Source organism: Pleurodeles waltl, chromosome 2_1, assembly GCF_031143425.1.
Source record: "Pleurodeles waltl isolate 20211129_DDA chromosome 2_1, aPleWal1.hap1.20221129, whole genome shotgun sequence".
NCBI classification, from domain to species: domain Eukaryota; kingdom Metazoa; phylum Chordata; class Amphibia; order Caudata; family Salamandridae; genus Pleurodeles; species Pleurodeles waltl.
This window is the reverse complement of record NC_090438.1, coordinates 385,978,151-386,000,924: the sequence shown is the minus strand read 5'-3', so window position 1 is coordinate 386,000,924 and position 22,774 is coordinate 385,978,151. Positions and strand designations below refer to the sequence as shown.

The 22,774-nt window shown below is 45.0% G+C and overlaps 1 protein-coding gene across 2 annotated transcripts in view; it reads left to right on the top strand.

The window, feature by feature from the left end:
* Positions 1-22,774, top strand: part of OCRL (OCRL inositol polyphosphate-5-phosphatase) — a 659,503-nt gene that overhangs the window by 373,807 nt on the left and 262,922 nt on the right. For both annotated transcript variants that reach the window (XM_069212991.1, XM_069213000.1), the window contains one exon: positions 728-963. In XM_069212991.1, coding sequence (XP_069069092.1) covers positions 728-963 — 236 coding nt within the window. The remainder of the gene's footprint in view (positions 1-727; positions 964-22,774) is intronic.

Sequence of the window (22,774 nt, the reverse complement as noted above, 5' to 3'; positions counted from 1 at the left end):
GGAACCGGGGCACCCCCTTCTCTCCATTCTAGCCTATGCGTTTTGGGCACCACTTTGAACTCTGCACCTGACCGGCCCTGAGCTGCTGGTGTGGTGACTTTGGGGTTGCTCTGAACCCCCAACGGTGGGCTACCTTGGACCAAGAACTGAACCCTGTAAGTGTCTTACTTACCTGGTAAAACTAACAAAAACTTACCTCCCCCAGGAACTGTGAAAATTGTACTAAGTGTCCACTTTTAAAGTAGCTATTTGTCAATAACTTGAAAAGTATACATGCAATTGAAATGATTCAAAGCTCCTAATGTACTTACCTGCAATACCTTTCAAACAATATATTACATGTTAAATTTGAACCTGTGGTTCTTAAAATAAACTAAGAAAATATATTTTTCTATAACAAAACCTATTGGCTGGATTTGTCTCTGAGTGTGTGTACCTCATTTATTGTCTATGTGTATGTACAATGAATGCTTAACACTACTCCTGGGATAAGCCTACTGCTCGACCACACTACCACAAAATAGAGCATTAGTATTATCTATTTTTACCACTATTTTACCTCTAAGGGGAACCCTTGGACTCTGTGCATGCTATTCCTTACTTTGAAATAGCACATACAAAGCCAACTTCCTACACAATGTCTCTGTGGTTGTCGACACTTCTTTTTCAAGTCTCAGTCCTCGGTTTATAATTATATGTTTTTCTATGTTTACTGTCACTTTTCCAGATGAAACAGTCGAGATATCCCTAGATGTGTATGTAAGTAAAGATTCTCTTGCAATCCTGAACTCTGGAGAGGATAGCATTGAAGATATTCTAGTTCTTCACCTGGACAGAGGCAAGGATTATTTCCTCACAATCACTGGAAATTACCTTCCAAGCTGCTTTGGAACGTCCTTGGAGGCTCTTTGCCGAATGAAGAGACCTATCCGAGAAGTTAAAATTGCAAAACTTATCGACCTGGTAAGAAAGTCTATCCAGTTATTGTGGTACTGTCCATAACCCAAACATTGTGATTGATTTGAAAAGCCAAATAGACACATGTTACATTTAAATGCAACTACAGTATTCCTGTGGTTCCTCTCTTCTAGGGGTTCCTATTCTTTAGTTTTTCTCTGATTAAACTAGTCACTCTCTGAGTTGAGGCATATACTTGGTTTTGCCCTTGTTTTTATGTGTTTGGCATGGTTTGCTCCTTAGTGATTTGTTTTGTCCTCAGGCACATACCCCATACTGTCCAGCTGCGCTCTCTTTTTCAGGGTTGCCTTGCCCAGAGGATACTCGCTTTCTTCAAACTTCAACCGGTATCTAACCAGTAGCACAAGGCAAGAATCAAGAGTGGGTGTAATCATGAAACATACATTTTGGGTAACAGCCAATCACTACCAGGTGGAAAAGACAAGCTTGAGGGAGCTAGAGTTTAAAGATGTCCTTATTGGTTTAAAGGTAGAAGCTTACATTCACATTAGCTCCCAGCACATTCATCATTACGTTACACACATTTTCCCAAAACAGCTAAATCTTCAGGCATTCCACAAACATAGGTATATCAATCAACTTCTCCAGATCTCAATTCAAGCATTTCTTTGTGACCCATCTTCCCATTTTTTAAATCCTTTAAGGTGTCCAGTACGCTTTGTGGCACGAAAAGAGATGGTTTCGCCTTAAAAATATAGGCTTTACTGTGTTGTATAATGTGCACATTGTTTGTTTACCTGTGTCCTCTGCAAGATTTCTCCCCATAGTTCTCTCCACAGTATTGTTCATAAGGTGGGGCCAACTCATTACTTTAAGTATTTAAACCATCTGAAGCTACTAATGATTCTCTAACCACTCCTTTTTTTAACTGTGTTAAAGAAGAAAGTGAATTTAGGTAGGATTACCATTTTTATCAAGTTAATTCTGCAAAGACACTCAACGAGAGATGAGCCCAACCCTTCATCAGTTCACTTTCCTCAGCCAGAACTTTGGAACAGTTTACTTCAGGAATCATATTGGGTTTCAGTGTGATTTTAAGACCTTAATATTTCATCTCCTTCCTGATCGGCATATTGCTTTCCAACACAATCGGGTCCATTATCTCAGTTTTTGAGGTTTTCACAGAACAGCCTAAGACCTTTTGAAATCTTCAGCGGTTCGATAACTAGGAGAGTGGATTGTAGGTGGGAGGTATAGATAATGATGTCTGCATACTGGGATACTTTTTTAGCCCATCCATTACATGTAAAGGGAACAATTGCAGACTCCCACCTGATCTTAAATGGCAGAGGCTCAATATATAAATTAAATAGAAGCAGATAGAGTGGACATCCCTGCCTCGTGGCTTCAAATCCTTTGCAATTTTGTTAGAAAGCCCCCTGTTAAAAAGAATAGGTACGCACTGAGGAGCATGCTAAAGGGAAGGGTTAAGTGCCCAGTTAATCAGTCCTCCCTCCCACCTATACAAGTCTTACCTAAGGTAACTCCCAAGGGACCCAGAGACTGTTGTGGAGACACATCCCCTTGGCACGCAGATCAGTGACACAGTAGGAGCTCCTATTTACGAGTGAGAGATGGCGAAACAAGGCCCCAATAGCTACCTACCTTTAAAAGGGATGGAAGAAGAGAGGGCCACAATATGTGAAGTACATTCTCAGTAGGTGAAATACTAGATGGAGACCGGACATCTAATCTAGGGGAGACTGTAGGTGAGGGGGTGGCTGAGAGCCATTGGAGTCCATGATACTAGCCGTGGCTACAGAAATGAGAAGTAGTTTTGCTTTTTCAGAGACAAATCTGAGGGGAATACAAGTGGCATGCACAAGTCTGTAGAAGTAACTTGATGCTTTTGGTGGCCAGAACACAAGAACTAGAGAAAGCTGTGAAGGAATTGAGGGACTTGGTAGAGTCAAATATAGAGAAGATTCGACCATTAAAATCTGGCAAGCCGGAGGTGCTGGAAAAGCTATAGGCACTAAAAATAACTCTAGATGTAACAATTTGAGAATCCTTAATGTACCAAAGGGGGCAGGAGGAGATGACCCTAAGGGTTTTGTGCTAAGCCTAATAAAAGCTAGGCTAGAAATAGAGCTTGTCCCAACAAATTACTACAGACTTACAAATGATTAATCAAGATAATTTCAGAAGCCTCCTTCTTAATCCCAACAGAAGTAATCCTGGAATATTTTAGAGCTTAAAAGCAAATTGGGTTTCTTTCGAAAGAAGGTTTGATTTTTCTAGGGCAACTGTAAATAGGCAATGGGAGATAGAAAAATAAATTAGAAAAGTTCAGGAAGCTAGGAGCCACCTCTCAGCTAGGATTCCCTGTCACACTTATCTATGCATGACAACATGTCTAATCTAAAATCTTATAAAGAAGCAGCTGACTTGATTGAGACCATCAGAGTAGACAGAGCTTCAACAGAGTAAGGTGGTTGCCTCAGTCGAGGCAAAATTTGTGAGAGCCGCCACTTTTAAGATGTTCTTTTTTTGTCATATTGGATGAGGAGCATTCAGGATGAAAAGTATTGAAAAAAAAAAAATCCCTCGGATGTGCAGGCGTTTCCCCCATACTATTAAGGTACCACTTGCAGAAGAAATGAGTTTGCGTTTGGGTGATAGATACAGGGCAGTGCTCGTACAAATCCTCTCATGGAATATAAATGGGCTAGGCACAAAAGGGAGGAGAGATCAGATATTGCTATGCCTAAGGGAGGTAAAGGCCCAAATAATAATGCTGCAAGAGACTGTACATATCAGAATTGTTGCTCTAAATGTGTAGCAATCCTGATTTAGGTATCTGCAAGTATACTTATCAAAAATAGTATCACAGACAAACTGGGTAGGTGGATAATCACAAAATTGCAAATTAATGACCAAAACTTTGTGCTAGTGGGCTGTAATGGCCCAAACACATAGACAGTGTTGACCATATGACAAAGATCTTTCAAATCTCCTAAAATTTGCTTTCCCTATTATAGTAGCCATGGATTTAAATGTCATAACAAATACAAAGCTCGATAGATCAGCTGCAAGTAGATCTAGAACTGCCCCTAAAATGCAAGCTTACATCAAGAATATGATGGGCCAGTTAGATCTTCGTTTTCTATGGAAAGAAAGGGCAGAACAGGACACGGCTACAACTTCTACATCAAAACATATGTATACACTGAAGTATAGATTTCTTCTTGATAGATCAGAACATAATGGACCAGGCTCAGGAGATTAAACACGTGCCTACACACTTGCCAGACCATTGTGCAATAGTATTAGAATTTAAACCCTGTTGCAAGCCCAAAATGAGGAGGTGGACCATGGATCGCACACTACTTCTAGATCAAAGAGAAGTAAAAGATCCCCGTGTAGAGGCAGGCAAGTTTTTTTAATTTAACATAGGTCCTGTTCCTCCGTATATGGTATGGGACACCTTTAAAGCCTTCTTAGGGAGACGTTATTACATTTTCATATTTTAAAAATATAAGGTACAAAGAAGAGACCAATGTGTTAGAGAAGAGAACTGCAGGAAATAGAAGAACAATGCTTAGTGCTGCCCATGAAGAGCTGAGAGAAAATAGTAGTAGAGGGAAAGCTTTTTAAATTGAGAGAGAAACTCAATCTTGTATTGGAGTCGAGGTTAAGGAAAAGGGGGGAAGCAGGTACGGTTTCCCACTTAGAGTATGGAGAGAATCGTGGGAAGCTATTGTCTTGGAAAACTAGAACAAATTAAGCCAGAAACAATCAGAGAAATCAAAGGTAGTGAGTCTGGTTCTACATTGACTAGCAAATAGGAAATTGAAAAAGCCTTTCTCAGTTTTTTTAGAGACCTATACACAGAAGATGTAATGATAACGGAGGAGAAGATTAAAGAGTGGACAACCCTTGAGCTACTAGATAAACTTAGTGAGGATGAAAATGGGGTTCTGAATGGTGATATCACTCAAACTAAAGCTAGAACTGCAATAGGGACTAGTGAGAAAAGGGAAAGCGGCAGGTCCGGATGGTTTTCCAGTGAAAATTTATAATGCGTTGGATGACATAGTATTACCAATAATGATACACCTCTTTGGGGAGACTTTTGACAAAGGAAATTCACTACTGCCTTCCTGGAACTAGTCCACTGGTACCTTAATTCTTAAGCCAGGCCAAAATCCAGAATACTGTGAATCATGCAGACCCATATCACTTTTAAATAGCGATAATATAATCTTTGCAAAGATACTAGCTTGGTGGTTAAATCTGGTATTAGGAAGCCTACTGCATGAAGATCAAATGGGCTTTTTAAAGGGAAGATTCCTTCATGAATTAACTTACGCCCTTATTGGCTCAATTGACCTGGCCACTACATTTAAGATTCCACTAGCAGTGTTGACACTAGAGGGAACCAAAGCCTTCGACAAGGTCAATTGGATGTACTTGCAAATGGCTTTAAAACAATGCAACCTGGGAGGAAATGTTTGCCGAGCGGTCCATTTGATACATCAATCCCCCTGTGCCAGAATATTAGTAAATAGAAACCTGACTTCGTCCTTCCAAATATCTAGAGGCTCCTTAGTTTCATAAGTTTGCTGGAAGCCCACTAATTCCAACCATCATCTTTTGTTGGGTCTTTTTCATTTCATGTAGTTTAGACACAGATACATTTGCTTAACTTACTTCATAGCCATTTCAAGAGTATCTTGCCACTTGTTATTGTGAACATTCCGTATGTGCCACTTGATAAATGATAAAGTAATAATTTTTGTGGTACAAGAGACCTGAAAGATATCTAAGAAAGGCATAATTTTTATCCACTAAATTAACTGCACACCAACCTCAGAAAGTTCTATCTTCCTCATACTAGATGTTTAAAAACATGTCATGTCTATTACATCAGCCAGTTCAAACATTTTAGCAACAAATGATCCATCCAGATCGAGTGATTATAAAAATACATTTTTTAGGCCAACTAAATGTGTTTACGGATTCCGTGTCTTTCAGAAGAAGTCTGTAATTTGGTCTAATTATCACTTGCTAGACTACTTGTTTCAGAAGTCTTGTTACAGCCCTTAGACTCTAGAAAACATTCCATGGGGGTCACATTGTTTTTTCACCTGGTGTTGCAGTTAACCTTTTGACAGGAGTTCTGTTCATTTTTTTATGATGATCTTAAATAGAATTGATGTATAGCGGTTACAATAAAGAGTATGTTGAATCTTACTGTTGGATTGAAAGACAATGTTGGGGAATAAAGTGGATGGCAACAAACTGTACATTGTATGCTAAAGTCTCTGGAGTTTTCTGAATCTAATCTACATGAGACATGTTGACTCTTGATCCCTTGAAAGCAAAAGAAATTTGAAAGGTTGTCTTTCACATTCAAATCATGTAACACTTAAGCTTTGTTGCTGGTTTTTCTTTTTCTGTTTATTTCTAGCAAAGACTGTCTAGAGGCAGTTACTCATGTTTTCTGCTCTCTTCACTCTTTGAGAATTATTAAACATCATTTGCATTAAATGAAAGTACATGCTATGCCATTAGGAACATTGGTCATTCCCGGTCAGGGGCAAGGTCCTAGGCCTGCCCTCTGAGTCCGTCTAGTTGGGCGTTGTGTAACTCCTGGACCTTGGCAGGTAAGCCCCACAAAAAGAAATCCAAGAAGTTGAAATGCTCTTCAACTTTGCCACGCTGCTCCAAATCATCGGACAAGGTGTGGGAACGATGCCACTCATCAAATCCCTGCTCTCTCTTCTCCCTTGCAGTGCCTGTGTTTGGATCCACCTTGCGCCACTTTGCACCTCTCCGAGTTTCCTGGGGTTTGAGCACCCCCACCCAACTAAAGGAATTTTATGAGGTTATGCACCTCATCTTTGGGCAGCTGGATCTCCCTCGAGCACTTGTGGGCATCACCAGTACAGAAGATGTCCCCTCTGGGTTTCCACTGGCGGGAACACCCTTGGCGCCTGTTGTGCCCTCTGGATCCATTCCTGGATCTTGGTCGATCCTGTGGCAATGTTTTCTGGCACCCAACCCATATCAATTCCTTACTCTGACACTGAGCCGGATCATCGTTGCCCGGCATCTACCCCTATGCCAACCTGATCCAAACCTTCCGGATCAGAAGCAGTGCCCCCTTTTCTGGCTGTTGAAGGCAGACTTGACCAAGGTAGTCCTCGGCCACCTCCAGATTACAGCAGACCTCCTGCATTCAGTAGGGTTCACTCTCAGCAGACTCCCTCTGAGGCGCTCCCTTTCATCTGAGCCATTCTGGACAATAGAAGAAAGACTTATTCTGCACCTATCCTCTGGAGTGATGAGCCCAGAATATTCAGGCTGTGATTACTATGTTTCAGCCTCTATCATGGATTTTAGTGAGGCTGACTACGAGGTTGTTGGGCTTCATGGCCTCTTGCATTCTGCTGATTAATCATGCCCACTGGCATGAGTGTGCTCTGCAGCGAAATCTGAAGTTACAGTGGACGTAGGGCAGTCTCTCTGACCTGTCCAGATATAGGTGGGAACTACAAAAGACCTGCAGTAGTGACTGACTTACCGTGTTTGGATCAGCAATAGACCTGTCTCTCTCTCTCACTCTCTCTTTTCCCTACCCAAACCTAACACTGGTGACCGATATATATCTTCTGGGTTGGAGTGGCTATCTGGGAGAGGTGGAGGTTCGAAGACTTTGGTTTCCGGTGGAGTTTCAACTCCACATCAGCCTGTTGGAGCTAAGAGCGATTGGCTTAGCATTGAAAGCTTTCCGTCCTTCCTTCACAAGGAAGTTGTTTAAGGTTTTCATGGACAATACCACCGCCCTATGGCACTTCAACATGCTGGAACATCAGGACATTTTCCTGATTGCATAACACCTGAAGAGATCCCTTAATGCCAGGGTGGACAAGCTCAACCGGCGAGGCCTCGTGAATGGCATCTACATTCAGAGGTGGTGCAAGGCCTCTTCTGGGACTGGGAAGAAGCTTGGTTAGATCTACTCGCCTCAGTCAAGAACACTCAATGTCAGCACTTCTGTGTGTTGGATTTTCCAAAGCAGCTCTCACTGAAGCTCAGGACTCCTTTTTTTGTTCTTCTTGATACCAGTCCTGCCCCGAGTTATGAAGATCAGAATTGACTTTGGGCCAAGTCATCTTAGTGGCTCTGGATTTGCTGCTGAGGGTCTGGTATCCCAAACGCATGAGCATCAGTCCTTGTGGTAGGCTTCCCCTTTGGGAGGATCTTCTGTCGCAGCAACAGGGCAGGGTTCTGCACTCAAACCTGTGTGCACTACACCTTCATGTGTGGAAATTGAACAGCAGCAGTTAAGAATCTTCGATCTCCCTCCCAAAGTCTGGGAAGTCAACTTGGCAGCTAGGCATCAATCTACAAAGACCATATGTGCCTGCCATTGGGACATGTTTGTGGCTTGGTACACCAATAAACATGTTGACACTCTTCCTGCCCCTTTGTCTGAAGTGTTGCTGTTTGTATTGTCCCTAGCCTTGTACAGGCTTGCTTTGGGCAATGCTAAGCGGTACCTGTGGGCCATTGATGCTTTTTTCGGTTGCTATATCAATCATCCCTGTTAGTCATCCATTGTGGCACATTTTTTAAAGGGTCTCCAGAATGTGTCTGTCCACAAAAACACTTCATCATGTCCCAATGGGACCTGCACCCACTGCATTAGCTTACGGAGTTCCAGTCTTAGATATGTGGGAGTTTGCTATGTGGGCATCCCTACACACATTTACCATACACTACTTGACAGTCCAATAGAGCGGGGTGGGCACTTTGCCCATTCGGTCTTCAGTACTTCTTTCTCTGAGAAGATTTGCAGACCCACCTCTGTGGAGGTACTGGTTTGGTATCTATCCTATGGTAAGGACTCTGTTGCTAGAAGTCTCTGTCAGACGAAAATGTTCTTACCTTTGGTGTAATGCCTTATCTGGTAGAGTCTCTATCTAGCCGCAGATTCCTTACCAATCCTCTCGCTTCTCGAACCTGTCTGCCTATCTACAAGGTTTCTGTACGCCCTTAGTTTTGTCACAGTAGTCCAATTAGCATTCTGGTGTAACTCTATGTTTCTGTCGTGGAATTAGTCACATAGGCACCTCGCACATCACATCTGGCGCAGGTGGCCAATCTTTGCACCTACTGGCTCGGAGTTACTGCTCAAGTTCATCAGATAGAGACTACTAGCTGCAAATTCCTTACCTTTTAATTTCCCCAGGCGTCAGACTGAATCCAGATGATTTTTTTAGAGTAGCTCGTCCACGTCAGAAGTGACTTACATTTCACCTATTTAGGCTTTATCTCAGCGTGCTGATGTCAGTTAGTTTCTTTTTGTACCAGCCAGTGCTGATCTGTAAAAGTGCTACCCATCTACCAGTTTTTGACAGAATTTAGGTCGACCTTTTTTGAGGTTTTTTTCCTCCTGGTGTGTCGACAGAATGTCATTGAGGAAGATAGCTTTTGAACCCTGTGGCGCCTCTCGCCACGCCATTTTGGTGGCACCTGTGTGTCTGATGTCTGAAGTGAGACCATGACTCCAGATTGTGCTCCAGCTGCCAGGCCATGGAGCCCAAGGCTTTGAGGGAGCATTCCCTAAAGCTGCTAACAGCCCTGCATGCAAATCCATGTCATTCAGCTCCACGGAAGTCTTGTTCCCCGTCGAGGGGAAGTACCTGGGACTGTTCCAGGAGTCCCAAGTCCTCTTTGTTCCTCTCAAAATTGTCAAGACATTCAGGGAAGAGGCACAAAAAACACATTAAGTCAAAGTGTGCTGCAACTACTTCTCGCCCAGCGGCCGACGCAACAACAAAACATTGGCCTTTGAGGCATGGTTCTTCGGAGCCTGGTCAACTCTGTGACACCCCAGCTTTCCAGGAGCCAGAGTTACTCCCACCGAACTTAAGGAGTTTTATGAGGCCATGCACCTCATTTTTAAGCTGGCCAACCCCTCCAGAGCACCTTCGGTTCAGAGGGGGCACCATCTGGTTCTGCATCATATACTCTGACCCCAGCTCCAATGGGCCCTGATAGATCCGGACCGGTACCGGTCGTGCCACTGTGACCTTCCCTGGCACCAATGCTACCAGCGATGCCATCCTAATTGTGATCCCGGGATCTGGTATGGTGCTGTTGCCGCATTGAGAGACACCGATTCAGGCACTGACAAGGACCCCTGTGTCCTAGGTCAGTACCTGAGACTTACTCTGAAGAGCTAGGCCTCGGGGAAGAATAGGAGGGGTCACTGGTACCTTTGGAATACCAGACTGAAGAACAAAATCTGGACTGGTGTGAGGATACGTCTCCAGATAATAGCATGTTTTCTCCCCCCACCAAGGCTACAAAGGAGGGAACCTCTTATACATTTGTTGTGAGGAGGCTGGCTGAGGGCCTTGGCCTACAGTTGCCCATGGTAGCAGTCAAGACCAACATCTTGACAGAGTTGCTGTAACCGGGAGTCATCGACTCTGAACCTCTACTCCCGTTCATTGAAGCCCTCACCTATGTCCTTCTGGGATCCTGGTCCAAACCCAACACAGGGGCTTCTGTTAATAGGATGATTGTGCACCGCCCCGCTCCGCTCCAGGAGACCCAAATTCCTCACCCAACACTCCATCCAGCAGATTTTGGTGGTCCAAGCCTCCACTTCTCATGATGCATTCCCTGCCGTTCCCCCGGACAGGGAATCCGAAAAGGCTGGAGAGCAAGTGCTGCCACATGTCCTGGAGGAGGCCCGAGCCATCCTCTTCCAAGCAGTTACAGACTGGAGAGGGGCAGCAAAGCTCACTATACGTTGTGGTTTGGACAGAACAGACTCCATGGGCATATCACTTTCATTGATGGTGGCCCTTAAACACCACTCCTGGCTGAGAAAATGTGGCTTTTCGGGGGCTGTCCAGGCTTCTGTCATGGACATGCCCTTCGATGGCTCCTGCCTCTTCAAAGGCAAGGCAGAGTCAACTCTGGAGCTCTTTAAAGACTTATGCACTACAGCCAAATCCTTGGGCCTCTCGACTCCCCCACATCATCCCCAGTCTCCCTTTCTCTCCTTTCATGACCACAAAAGGTGCTTTCAACTGTGCCAACCTTATTCCAGCCACAAAGCCCTGCAAGCATCCCAGCCTCCTTGTGGCTGGGGTCCCTACCAACCTCATGGGTTGGGTAGGCAGCTGTCTGGTCCAGCCATCACCTCACAGCAGCCTCCAAACCTTCCTAATCTTGGCCTTTGAGCTCATGGGAATCCAGTTGGTGGCAGGATCTTCCATCACCTCCACCACTGGCAGTCCATAACATCAGACAGGTGGGTTCTGCAGATCGTCCGAAGAGGCTGCCCTCTCTCCTTTGAGACCACCCTTTCATTCATAATTTCATCTTATGACCGGCTGATGGAGGATCATTTGTCTTTGCTTCTCAAGGAAGTCATGGCCCTCTTGGCTAAGGTAGCCATTGAGAAGGTTCCGATGCTGAAAGTGGACTGTGGTTGCTATTCCCGCTACTTTATAGTCCCCAAAAAGGACAGCGGTCTTCCCTGTATCCTAGATCTCTGAACCGTCAACTTCTGCTTAAAAAAAGAAGTTTAAGATGCTCACATTGGCTCAGGTCTTGTCTGCCCTGGACCCAGAAGACTGGATGGTAATGTTGGACTTGCAGGATGCCTGTTCTCACATCCCCCGTCCTGCCTGCCCACAGATGTTACTTGTGCTTCATGGTAGGTCACAAGCATGTTCAGTTTACTCTGCTTCTCTTCAACTTTACCAGCGCCCCTCAGGTGTCCACCAAGATGATGGCAGTGGTTGCACCTCATCTGGACAGATCCAGGGGTGTTGGTCTTTCCCTGTCTCGACGACTGACTGATAGTGGGCTCTCCCCAGCTTGTTGTCTCCTACCTCTAGACTACGGCAAACCTCCTGCATTCGCTAGGGTTCACTATCATTGTGCCAAAGTCTGACCTTCTCCCTCTCAGACATTCCCTTTCATAGGAGCTGTTCTGGACACAGTGCAGTTTTGGGCTTATCCTCCTTGTAGGAAGCTGGTCTGGTGTGTGGTGAGCACCTATGGTGTTATCACTTTATACTAGGTCCAGTTATTCCCTGTTTGTGACGTGTAGACAGTGTCTAGGAAGCCAGGGCTCTCTACAGGTAGCTGTGGATGAGCAGCCAAGACTTATCTAGCAGACATCCAAAGCTTATGCAATACCACAACAATAGTCACACAACACTATCACACATGAGAGAACCACACAGTGTTACAAAAATAAAGGTACTATTAGGCAGTCCCTCCTACTAGAGGTTAGTAAACACACTATTATATACACTTTACCAATCAGTAAAAAGCATAAAAAGCAATAATAATTGACAGTGTAGGCCCTAGGGAAGGGCCAAACCATAAAATAAATAAGAAAACAGTCCCCCACCCAAGGAGGTGGAATCAGTGGAGGAGGCTGGAGGAACAAGAGGTAAGTACCAGAGTGAGGCCCCAGCGACGAGGAGAGCAGAGGTACGTACCTAGTTTTCTTCAAACCCAACAGGAGGAATTTGGAAAATAATTCTGTAAGACCCAAACAGACTTGAAGAACCCAAAAGTGGATTCTGGCAGAAGAGGACCTGCAAAGGAAGGGCACCAAGTCCAGTTCAGTGATGTAGTGTCCGGTTTTGGAAGGAGCCACTACCCACCCTTCTGTGGATGCAGGACCAGGTCGATGGGGGATGAAGAAGGCAAGCTGTGCAGCACCAGTGCTGAAGAGTGCTTGAAGTGATGAAGTCAGTGTCCCATGTCAGCTGTCGGGTTGCAGTTGGTCAGTAGTGCAGAAAGACCACCAACAAATGCAACAGATGATCAAGAAGTACTGCAAGGCTGCAGAGGGCCAACAAGGTCCAGGGGACTCGACCCAAAGAAGGGGAGTCTGGGGTGACCCTCAGCAGTCGGGAAAGTCACAAAAAGAGTAGGCAGCCCCACAGGCAACCCACTGGCAGCAGGCACAGCAGTCGCAGTGAGGCCCACTCAGCGCAACTGAAGAGGAGTCCCACGTCGCTGGAGCAGCAGGAAGGAGACTATGCTTGGCAGGAAGAAGTGTTGGGGGCCGGGGCTACCCTAAGCCTGAAGATCCCTTTGAGGAGGGGCTAATAAGCCTTGGTAGCTGCAAGAGTCGTGGTGCACACGGTTAGTGTCCTGCAAGGAGAGGCAAGGGCTTACTGTCTTTCAAGTTGGATAGCTGGTAGAGCGGACCACGGGGAGCACTCCAGACCACCACCTGTCATGCAAGATCCAAACAGTTCGGGAGGGGAGCAGATCCACACAGCCGATCGTCGTTGCAGTTGGTGCCTGCAGATGCAGGAGAGTGACTTCTTCACTCCAGTGGAGATTCCTTCTTACTTCTTATGCAGGCTGCAGACTCGTCACCCCCAGAGGATGCACAACCGGAGAAATGTTGCAGTTGCTGGAAGGAGTCAGAGAAACAATGTTGCAAAGCAGGGTTGTCGCTGAAGTTGCAAATTGTCGGTTCCTGGAGGGTCCAGTTGCAGTCCTGGTGGCCAGATGGTGAAGTAACAAATGCAGAGGAGTCCTGCTGGAATCTTGCACGTCGAATCTGAGGACCCACACAAGATGGAGACCCTAATATCTCAGGAAGTGGGATTGGTCACATAGCAGGGTGACCACCTATCAGGAGGGGGCTGTGACGTCACCTACCTGACCTGGCCATTCAGATGCTCCCAGGGGCCTCTGCCCACCTTGGATTCAAAATGGCAGAATCAAGTGGCCACCTGGAGCAGCTCTGGGCACCATCCCTGGGGTACTGATGGACAGGGGAGTGGTCACTCCACTTTTCTTTGTCCAGTTTTATGCCAGAGCTGGGACCAGGGATCCCTGGGTTGGTGCACACAAGTTTATGCTATACGTGGCCTCCTCCCAAGCCATATAACATCTGTTTCCATGGGAGAGGTTGTTACCTCCCTCTCTGACAGGAAAATCCTTAGTGACCTGTAGTGAAAGGGTGCATGCACCTTTTTTCTCATTCTTCAATGGCAGGCCTGCAGGCACATTTTGCATTGGCTCCCATGGGTGGCATAATACTTGCTGCAGCCCATGAGGAACCCCTGGTGCCCCAATGCCCTGGGTACTTATGTACTATATACTAGCAGCGTATATGGGGGCACCGGTATGCCAATTGTTGGGTGTGCAATGTCCTTGGCAACCAAATTTAGAGGGATAGAACACATTCACTGGGGTCCTGGTTAGCAAGACCCCAGTGAAAACAGTTAAAGCATACTGACAGAAGGCAAAAAGTGGGGGTAACCATGCCAAAAGAGGGTACTTTACTACACTCCCCAGCAGCGAGTCCAGGATATTCAGGCTATGATACTGATGTTTCCGCCTCTATCCTGGGTTTCGGTGACACTGACTCAGGCTGCTGGACCTCAGGGTCTCCTGCATCCTGCTGGTGATGCATGCCAGTTGGCATATGTGGGCTCTGCAGTGGGACATGACATTCCAGTGGGTGCAGCATCCGGGGAATCTCTGCGACATGGTCTAGATCTCCGAGGGAACTGCAAAGAACCTGCAGTGGTGACTAACGAACTGTGATTGGGTCAAAGGCAGACCTCCTCTTCCGTCTTAAACTTTATCTCTCAGTAGTTATAGATGGTGTCACTCCTGGGATGGGGTGGCCAGCTGGGAGAGGTGGCGATCAGACGACTGATGTCAGGTGGAATCCGGACTCCACATAAACTTGCTGGAGTTTCTTGTGATCAGACTGACATTGAACGCCTTTCTACCATCCATCAAGGGAAGGCTAGTTCATGTGTTTATGGACAACACCACCGCTGCGTGGTACTGCAACAAGCAGGGCAGGGTGGCGTCTTGAACCCTCTGTCAAGAGGCTGTGCATCTCTGGACATGGCTGGAACAGAAGGGCATATCCCTGATGGTTCAACATTTGGCAGGTTCCCTGAACACCAGAGTGGATGAACTCAGCCATTGATGCTTTATAGATCACGAGTGGCGTCTCCACCCGGAGGTGGCACAAGCTCTTTCAGCAATGGGGAGAGCCTTGGTTAGATCTCTTCACCTCTGCAAAGAACGTGCAATGTTAGCAGTTTCGTGCAGTGAAGTTTCCAAGTCTGCTTTCGCTTCAAGACACTTTTTGTCTTGAGTAGAGCTCATGCCTACTGTATGCCTTTCCGCCCATACCATTCCTGCCCACAGTTTTCAAGAAGATCAGGAATAACCGGGCCCAAGTTATCCTTGTGGCTTCAGAATGAGCATGGAGAGTCTAGTGTCCCAAGCTTCTGAACTTGAGTGTCGATCATCTGATATGGCTGCTCCTTCAGGAGGATGATCTTGCGTGGAGATTGAGCAGCAGCAGTTGACAGCTTGTGACCTTCCTTCCGAAGTCTGTAATGTTATTCTGGCAACTAGGCATCCATTCATCAAGATGATATACGTCAACTGCTTGACGTAATTTGTATGATATTGTACAAAAAAGTCCATTGACCCACATTCTGCCTCCCTTTCTGATGTTTTGATTTTTATACTTGCCCCTACCCAGCAGGACTTTGCGTTGGGCACTCTAAAGGATTATCTTTTTGCTATGTCTACCTTCTTGTGGCTGCCTGACCCACCCTCTTTATTTAACCTCTTCGCTGCCAGGCCTTTTCCCCATCCTATGCCGAGCCTTTTTTTGGCTATTTGGTGCAGTTCGCGCTTAGGCCCTCATAACTTTTTGTTCACTTAGGCTACCCACGCCCAATTTGCGTCCTTTTTTTCCAACATCCTAGGGATTCTAGAGGTACCCAGACTTTGTGGGTTCCCCAGAAGGAGGCCAAGAAATTAGCCAAAATACATTGAAAATTTCGTTGTTTTCAAATAAATGGGAAAAAGGGGCTGCAGAAGAAGGCTTGTGTTTTTTTTCTCTGAAAATGGCATCAACAAAGGGTTTGCGGTGCTAAAATCACCAGCTTTCAGGAACAGGCAGACTTGAATCCGAAAACCCAATTTTTCAACACAAGTTTGGCATTTTACTGGGACATACCCCATTTTTACGATTTTTTGTGCTTTCAGCCTCCTTCCAGTCAGTGACAGAAATGGGCATGAAACCAATCCAAGCAACCGCAACATTTCTGAAAAGTAGACAAAATTCTGAATTCAGCAAGGGGTAATTTGTGTAGATCCTACCAGGGTTTCCTACAGAAAATAACAACTGAAAAAGAAAAATATTGAAATTGAGGTGAAAAAAACATATATTTTTCTCTACGTTTTACTCTGTAACTTTTTCCTGCAATGTCAGATTTTCGAAAGCAATATACTGTTACGTCTGCTGGACTCCTCTGGTTGCGGGGATATATAGGGCTTGTAGGTTCATCAAGAACCCTAGGCACCCAGAGCCAATAAATGAGCTGCCCCATGCAGTGGGTTTTCATTCTATACCGGGTATACAGCAATTCATTTGCTGAAATATAAAGAGTGAAAAATAGCTATCAAGAAAACCTTTGTATTTCCAAAATGGGCACAAGTTAAGGTGTTGAGGAGCAGTGGTTATTTGCACATCTCTGAATTCCGGGGTGACCACACTAGCATGTGAATTACAGGGCATTTCTCAAATAGATGTCTTTTTTACACACTCTCTTATATTTGGAAGGAAAAAATGTAGAGAAAGACAAGGGGCAATAACACTTGTTTTGCTAATCTATGTTCCCCCCAAGTCTCCCGATAAAAATGATACCTCACTTGTGTGGGTAGGCCAAGCGCCCGCAACAGGAAACGCCCCAAAACGCAACGTGTACACATCACATTTTTTTAAAGAAAACAGAGGTGTTTTTTGCAAAGTGCCTACCTGTGGATTTTGGCCTCTAGCTCAGCTGGTACCTAGAGAAACCTACCAAACCTGTGCATTTTAGAAAACTAGAGACTTAGGGGAATCCAAGATGGGGTGACTTGTGGGGCTCTGACCAGGTTCTATTACCCAGAATCCTTTGCAAACCTCAAAATGTGGCTAAAAAACTAATTTTCCTCACATTTCGGTGACAGAAAGTTCTAGAATCTGAGAGGAGCCACAAATTTCCTTCCACCCAGCATTCCCCCAAGTCTCCCGATAAAAAATTATACCTCACTTGTGTGGGTAGGCCTAGCGCCCGCGACAGGAAATGGCCCAAAACACAACGTGGACACATCACATTTTTTCATAGAAAACAGTGCCTACCTGTGGATTTTGGCCTCTAGCTCAGCCGGCCCCAGGGGGGGCAGAAATGGCCTAAAATAAATTTGGGGGGCGACCCTTGCCTAATGGGTTGCTCCCCCTCTGTAAAAAAAAAAAAAAACACAAAAAATAATTTGCCCTGGCGCCTAGAGGTTTCTGCCCCCCCGGGGACAGATCGGCCTAATAACAATAGGCCGATTTCCCCAACTCGGGGAGCGAACCTTGCGTGACGACGATCCCCTTGGGGGCAGATTGACCTAAAATCGGCCGATCTGCCCCCAAAGCGAGCAGAAATGGCCTAAATACAATTTGCCCCTCCAGGGTCGCTCCCTATCTCTAAAAAAACAAACAGACAAAAAAAATTGACCTAAAATAAATGTAATTCCCCTCCCCCCCTTCCACCCCTCCCCCTCACCCCCCTCCCCCCCCCCCCAGGGAACGACCCTTGCCTACAAGGTCGCTCCGCTTGCGTGACGGCGCAAAAAAAAAAGATCCCTGGTGCCTAATGGTTTCTGCCCCCCTTGGGGGCAGATTGACCTAAAATCGGCCAATCTGCCCCCAAAGCAGGCAGAAATGGCCTAAATGCATTCCCCTTCCATCCCTGACTTGGGGGGGTGGGGGGCAACCGCACAGAGGGAGCGCTAGCGCTCCCTCTGGGCTGGGTGCCCAGGACGTAATGGTTACGTCCTGGGCACAGCAGCACTGTGCTGCAGGACGTAACCATTATGTCCTTGGCACAGAACTGGTTAAGTACTTAGATGTCTGAAGGGCCTTGTGCAAATCTTTCTCCCATCTCCTTTTATTATGCCTCTGTGGGACCTTAATTTGGTCCCCACTTTTTTGATGTGTGCTCCTTTCGAGCCTCTTCATAATTGTCCCTTCTGGCTGCTGACAATGCAAACAGTCTTCCTCGTGGCTATTATATCTGCCCTCAGGATGAGCAAGCTGCAGGCTTTATCTTCCAAGCCTCCATTCTTCTCAGTTAATCCGGACAAACTGGTGCTTCACACTAGGGCCTCTTTCCTGATGAAAATGTCAACGCCTTTTCATGTGGGCCAATCTAACCTTGCATACTTTTTATGCCCTTCCACAACTCACTAAGGAAGAGGAGCAACTCCACTTTCTGGACCCAAAAATAGCATTGTCGTTCTACCTTGATCAAACAAAAGAGTTCAGGGAGGATGACTAACTCTTCGTGGGTATGTTGATGCCAAGAAAGGTCTGGTGGTGGAGAAAGGTACCATCTCTCAATGGGTCATTCTCTGCATCAAGATCTGCTACGCATTGGCAAAAAAGCAGCCTCCTGAAAGCTTGCAGGCTTATTGCACCAGAGCTAAGGCTGCAACCACTTCACTACCATCTTGTGTCCCAGTCCTGGACATCTGCCAGGGAGCAACATGGGCTTCCATGCACATGTTTACAAAGCATTCATTCCTGGAAAGTCGGGTCCATAGGGACAAGCATTTTACCCATTCGGTCCTGCAGGACTTCCTACTTTAAATTTGTCTGCAGAATCACCACCAGGGATGGTATATTGCTTGGGTGTATATGCAAACGTAAGAAATCTGCGGCTAGAAGTCCCTATCAGATGAACAAGTTACTTAAGGTAATGCCTTATCCGATAGAGACATTATCTAGCCACAGATTCTCTACCAACCTTACCCATCCTTTCCACTTTGCAGACAGATTTCTAGGGTCAGGGATGATCCCTTTCTGAGCCCTAGTTCCGACACACTAGTGTCAGTACCATTCACAGCTCCGGGCTTCTGGTGTGTAAAGTCGTGAAAAGTAACGGACGTCAGTACTCCAAAGCGCCTCCTATATAGATGAAGCAGACAACACTTCCGGCACAGATAACAGCATGCAGAGCTGACCAACTCCTCCTACCGGCGTTCAGCTACTCTCATGAAAAATCTTCTGGATCCATTCTGACACTTGGAGAGATTCAACGGTAAGGAATCTGCTGCTAAGTAGTGTTCCTACCAGATAAGGCATAACCAAAGGTAAGTACCTTGTTCATCAGAGTTCACTCTAACGCCTCAGGAATAGACAGCCTCTACCAGAGTTTGTTGTGACTGAAAAACTGTATATAGAATCTCAGTTCCCTGTAAACTCCAACCTCCTCTATAATATCTACATCAATCATAAACCATAGATATTGTCTATACCATGATGGGAAATATCATCTTCATAGAACCTAGTCTATCATACCATGATAAAAAAATAAATGAGATGGGCCAATGTCAACATATACTTTTTTTGTTAAATCTAAACTTCCTTTAGCCGTGTCTTTAATGTTCTAGTGACCTATAAAACAAGGCATTTAACTGAATCCCTCCTTCCTACTAAGCCAAAATGTTTAACACAAAATGTATTCAAGATAATAATTTGATTTGTCATTATTTGAATTTATAATTTGATATCTTGGATAATATCTCACGTTCTTGAAAACAAAAGGTTAAGGAATCTCTTGGATTATTAACATAAAAAACATAGCTGCAACTTTTACATTTGCTTATCTCCGTATCGGAAACCTGTGTTGGATACTTATTAATTTAACCTGACTAGAAGGGTTTGATTGCCGAAACAAAAAGTAAAGGTTAAAGTAGACAGCCTTGTCTGGTACCTCTTTGTAATTTAAACAAAATGAGATGTACTACTATTAATACACAAAGCAGTCTTATGGTTAGAATAAAGTATATAATTATTTTAATAAATGTACCTGGTCCTGTGCCATTCAAGGGCTTTAAAGATATGCCTCCAACTTATATGATCAAAAGCTTTCTCTGCATTCAAAGTGAGTGTGGTATAAGTAGTTTTAGGTTCCAATACCCTATCTGTGATACATAGGAAAACATTAGTATTATCCGAGGATAATCTTCCCTTGATAAAACCTTTGTTAGTATATAATAAGCAGAGGGATAAAGAATTCTAATCTTAAAGCAAACATGTTTACATACACTTTACAATCTGATTTGACAAGAGAGATGGGTCTATATTTTTGCACAAAGTGGTACCTTTTTTGCAGTAAACAAATGTCTTCAGAGAAGGAACTTCAAAACCTTCTTAGGAATAGGCAATGTCCAAAGGAATCTACCTTTTCATGTACAAATCTAGTCAGCGTTTATAGCCAGTAATTCCCAAGACATTATTGAAATTCACATTTTCAGAAGCTTTAAGGTTCACAACCTATGTACTTAAAGTACTAGATCTACTAGTGGTAAGTACATTTTATTTTTTTAAGCCTTGGCCAGTGAAATACTGGTTTATGATCCTTCAGTAATCTACATTATTTAGAAAATTGTGCATTAGACTTTGTATTTAAATCAAGTGTGCAAAAGCAGCAGTCATTTCCATGCAGTATTTAACTTGTGTCTGTGGATGAAGTTAAGACTCCAATTCTAAACTAAATGTGTATATATATATATATATATATATATATGTTCGATGGCATGTGTAGCTGCAGATACACATGCTATGCATAGTCTGCCATCTAGTGTTGGGCTCAGAGTGTTACAAGTTATTTTTCTTCGAAGAAGTGTTTTTGAGTCACGGGATCGAGTGACTCCTCCTCTTCGGCTCCATTGCGCATGGGCATCGACTCGTTAGGTTGATTTCTTTCCACCATCGGGTTCATACGTGTTTCTTTTCGCTCCGATAGTTCGATACGGAAAAGTTCTAAAACTCGCTAATTCTCATCGGTATTGTTTCAATCGCGTACCATCTTCCATTGACACTTCAGTACCGTCGGGTCAAACATCTTTACTCGCCCTTCGGGGCGCCCGCGCCCAACTTGCGCCTAGTCGGGCTGACAGCATGGAAAGCCTTATGGACCGGACTCCATTCCGCTTTTGTCCTCGGTGCCACGCAAAATTTCCCTACACAGACCAACATCTCGTCTGTAATCTCAGTCTCTCCCAAGACCATTGGGAAGAAAATCATGAGGCCTGCAGATCCTTCTGTTTGAAGAAAACTCTCCAAGACCGAAGACCACGGAGACTCGAGATGGCATCCAAGAGCATTAAACGTCTCGACGTCAAGGAGGAGATCATGCACACGTCAGTCTCCGTCCGAGGGTCCGACTCCGAACAGAAGTCCGAAGAGGACAGACCGGTCACGGCAGGACAGCACGTGAGTATGCCTGCCCCTACCCCAGCCAAGCCCAAACATAAGTCCTTAGTAACGCCACTGCCAGAAGGCCATGGCTCGACCTGTAAAAAGACCGTCAGTGACCAACCAACAACTTCGGCACCGAGAAAGGCCACGCCACCCAAGCTTTCGGACTCGAGCCGAAGCTCTGTCTCCGAGACTATCAGGCATCGATCCTTCGAGTCGAAACCTCAAAAATCGCTTTCAGAGCCGAGGACACTGCTAAAGCCATGGGTGCTTTGTATACGACGCAATACAGGAGATCCTTTCGTAAGCCCCAATACAGAGGTGGATTTAGAACTCAAACACCTGAGGCATCCAACCTCACAAACAAAGTCAACCTACCAACCTCAATATCAAAGAGGTGGGTTCAAAGGCACTTACAGAGGCCAATACTCCAGAGGCAGGGGAAAATTTCAATCAACCAAACAAGCTTCACAGCAGCCAAAGCAGTGAGTTAAACCATCTCTTCCCAACTCACACCTCACCTGTGGGGGGAAGACTGCAAAGGTTCCACACCAATTGGCTACCCATTACAACAGACAACTGGGTATTATCTATTATCCGCAATGGCTATTGCATAGAATTGGCACAAATTCCCCCAAATATTCCACCAAAACCACGCAAGAGGAAGTAAAATCTCTATTACTCAAACAAGCAATAGAGCTTGTGCCACAAGATCAAATAGGAACAAGAGTTTACTTACTGTATTTCCTCATCCCCAAAAAGGACACAGAACCTTAAGACCAATATTAGATCTCAGAACCCTCAATCTTTACATCCTGTCAGAACATTTTCACATGGTAACACTACAGGATGTGATTCTACTGCTACAGCAGCAAGATTTCATGGCAACATTAGATCTCAAGTTTGCGTATTTTCACATACCCTTCCATCCAGCGTACAGAAAATACCTCAGGTTTGTAATTGAGGGAAAACATTATCAGTTCAAAGTGTTGCCCTTCGGAATAACAACAGCTCCCAGAGTATTCACAAAATGCTTGACAGTAGTAGCCTACCTAACAAGACAACACATTAATGTCTTCCCATATCTCGATGATTGGCTAATAAAATCCAGCAGTCATACACAATGTCAAAAACATACGCATTATGTAATACAAACCCTACACACCTTGGGGTTCTCCATAAACTACCAAAAACCGCACCTACAACCGGCGCAAATTCAATAGTATTTAGGAGCCACACTAAATACACAAACAGCACTTGCAAGCCCAAGTCCACAAAGAATACAAGCATTTCACAATATATTGACACAAATACAGCCAGCCCAACAGCACACTGTCAAATTTGTCATTAAACTGATGGGCATGATGGCATCCTGTATCGCCATTGTCCCACATGCAGGACTAAACATGCAGCCTTTACAACAGTGCCTTGCACAGCAATGGTCACAGGCAACAGGGTCAACTTAACGATCTAGTGTTGATAGACCGCCAAACATGCATATCACTTCAG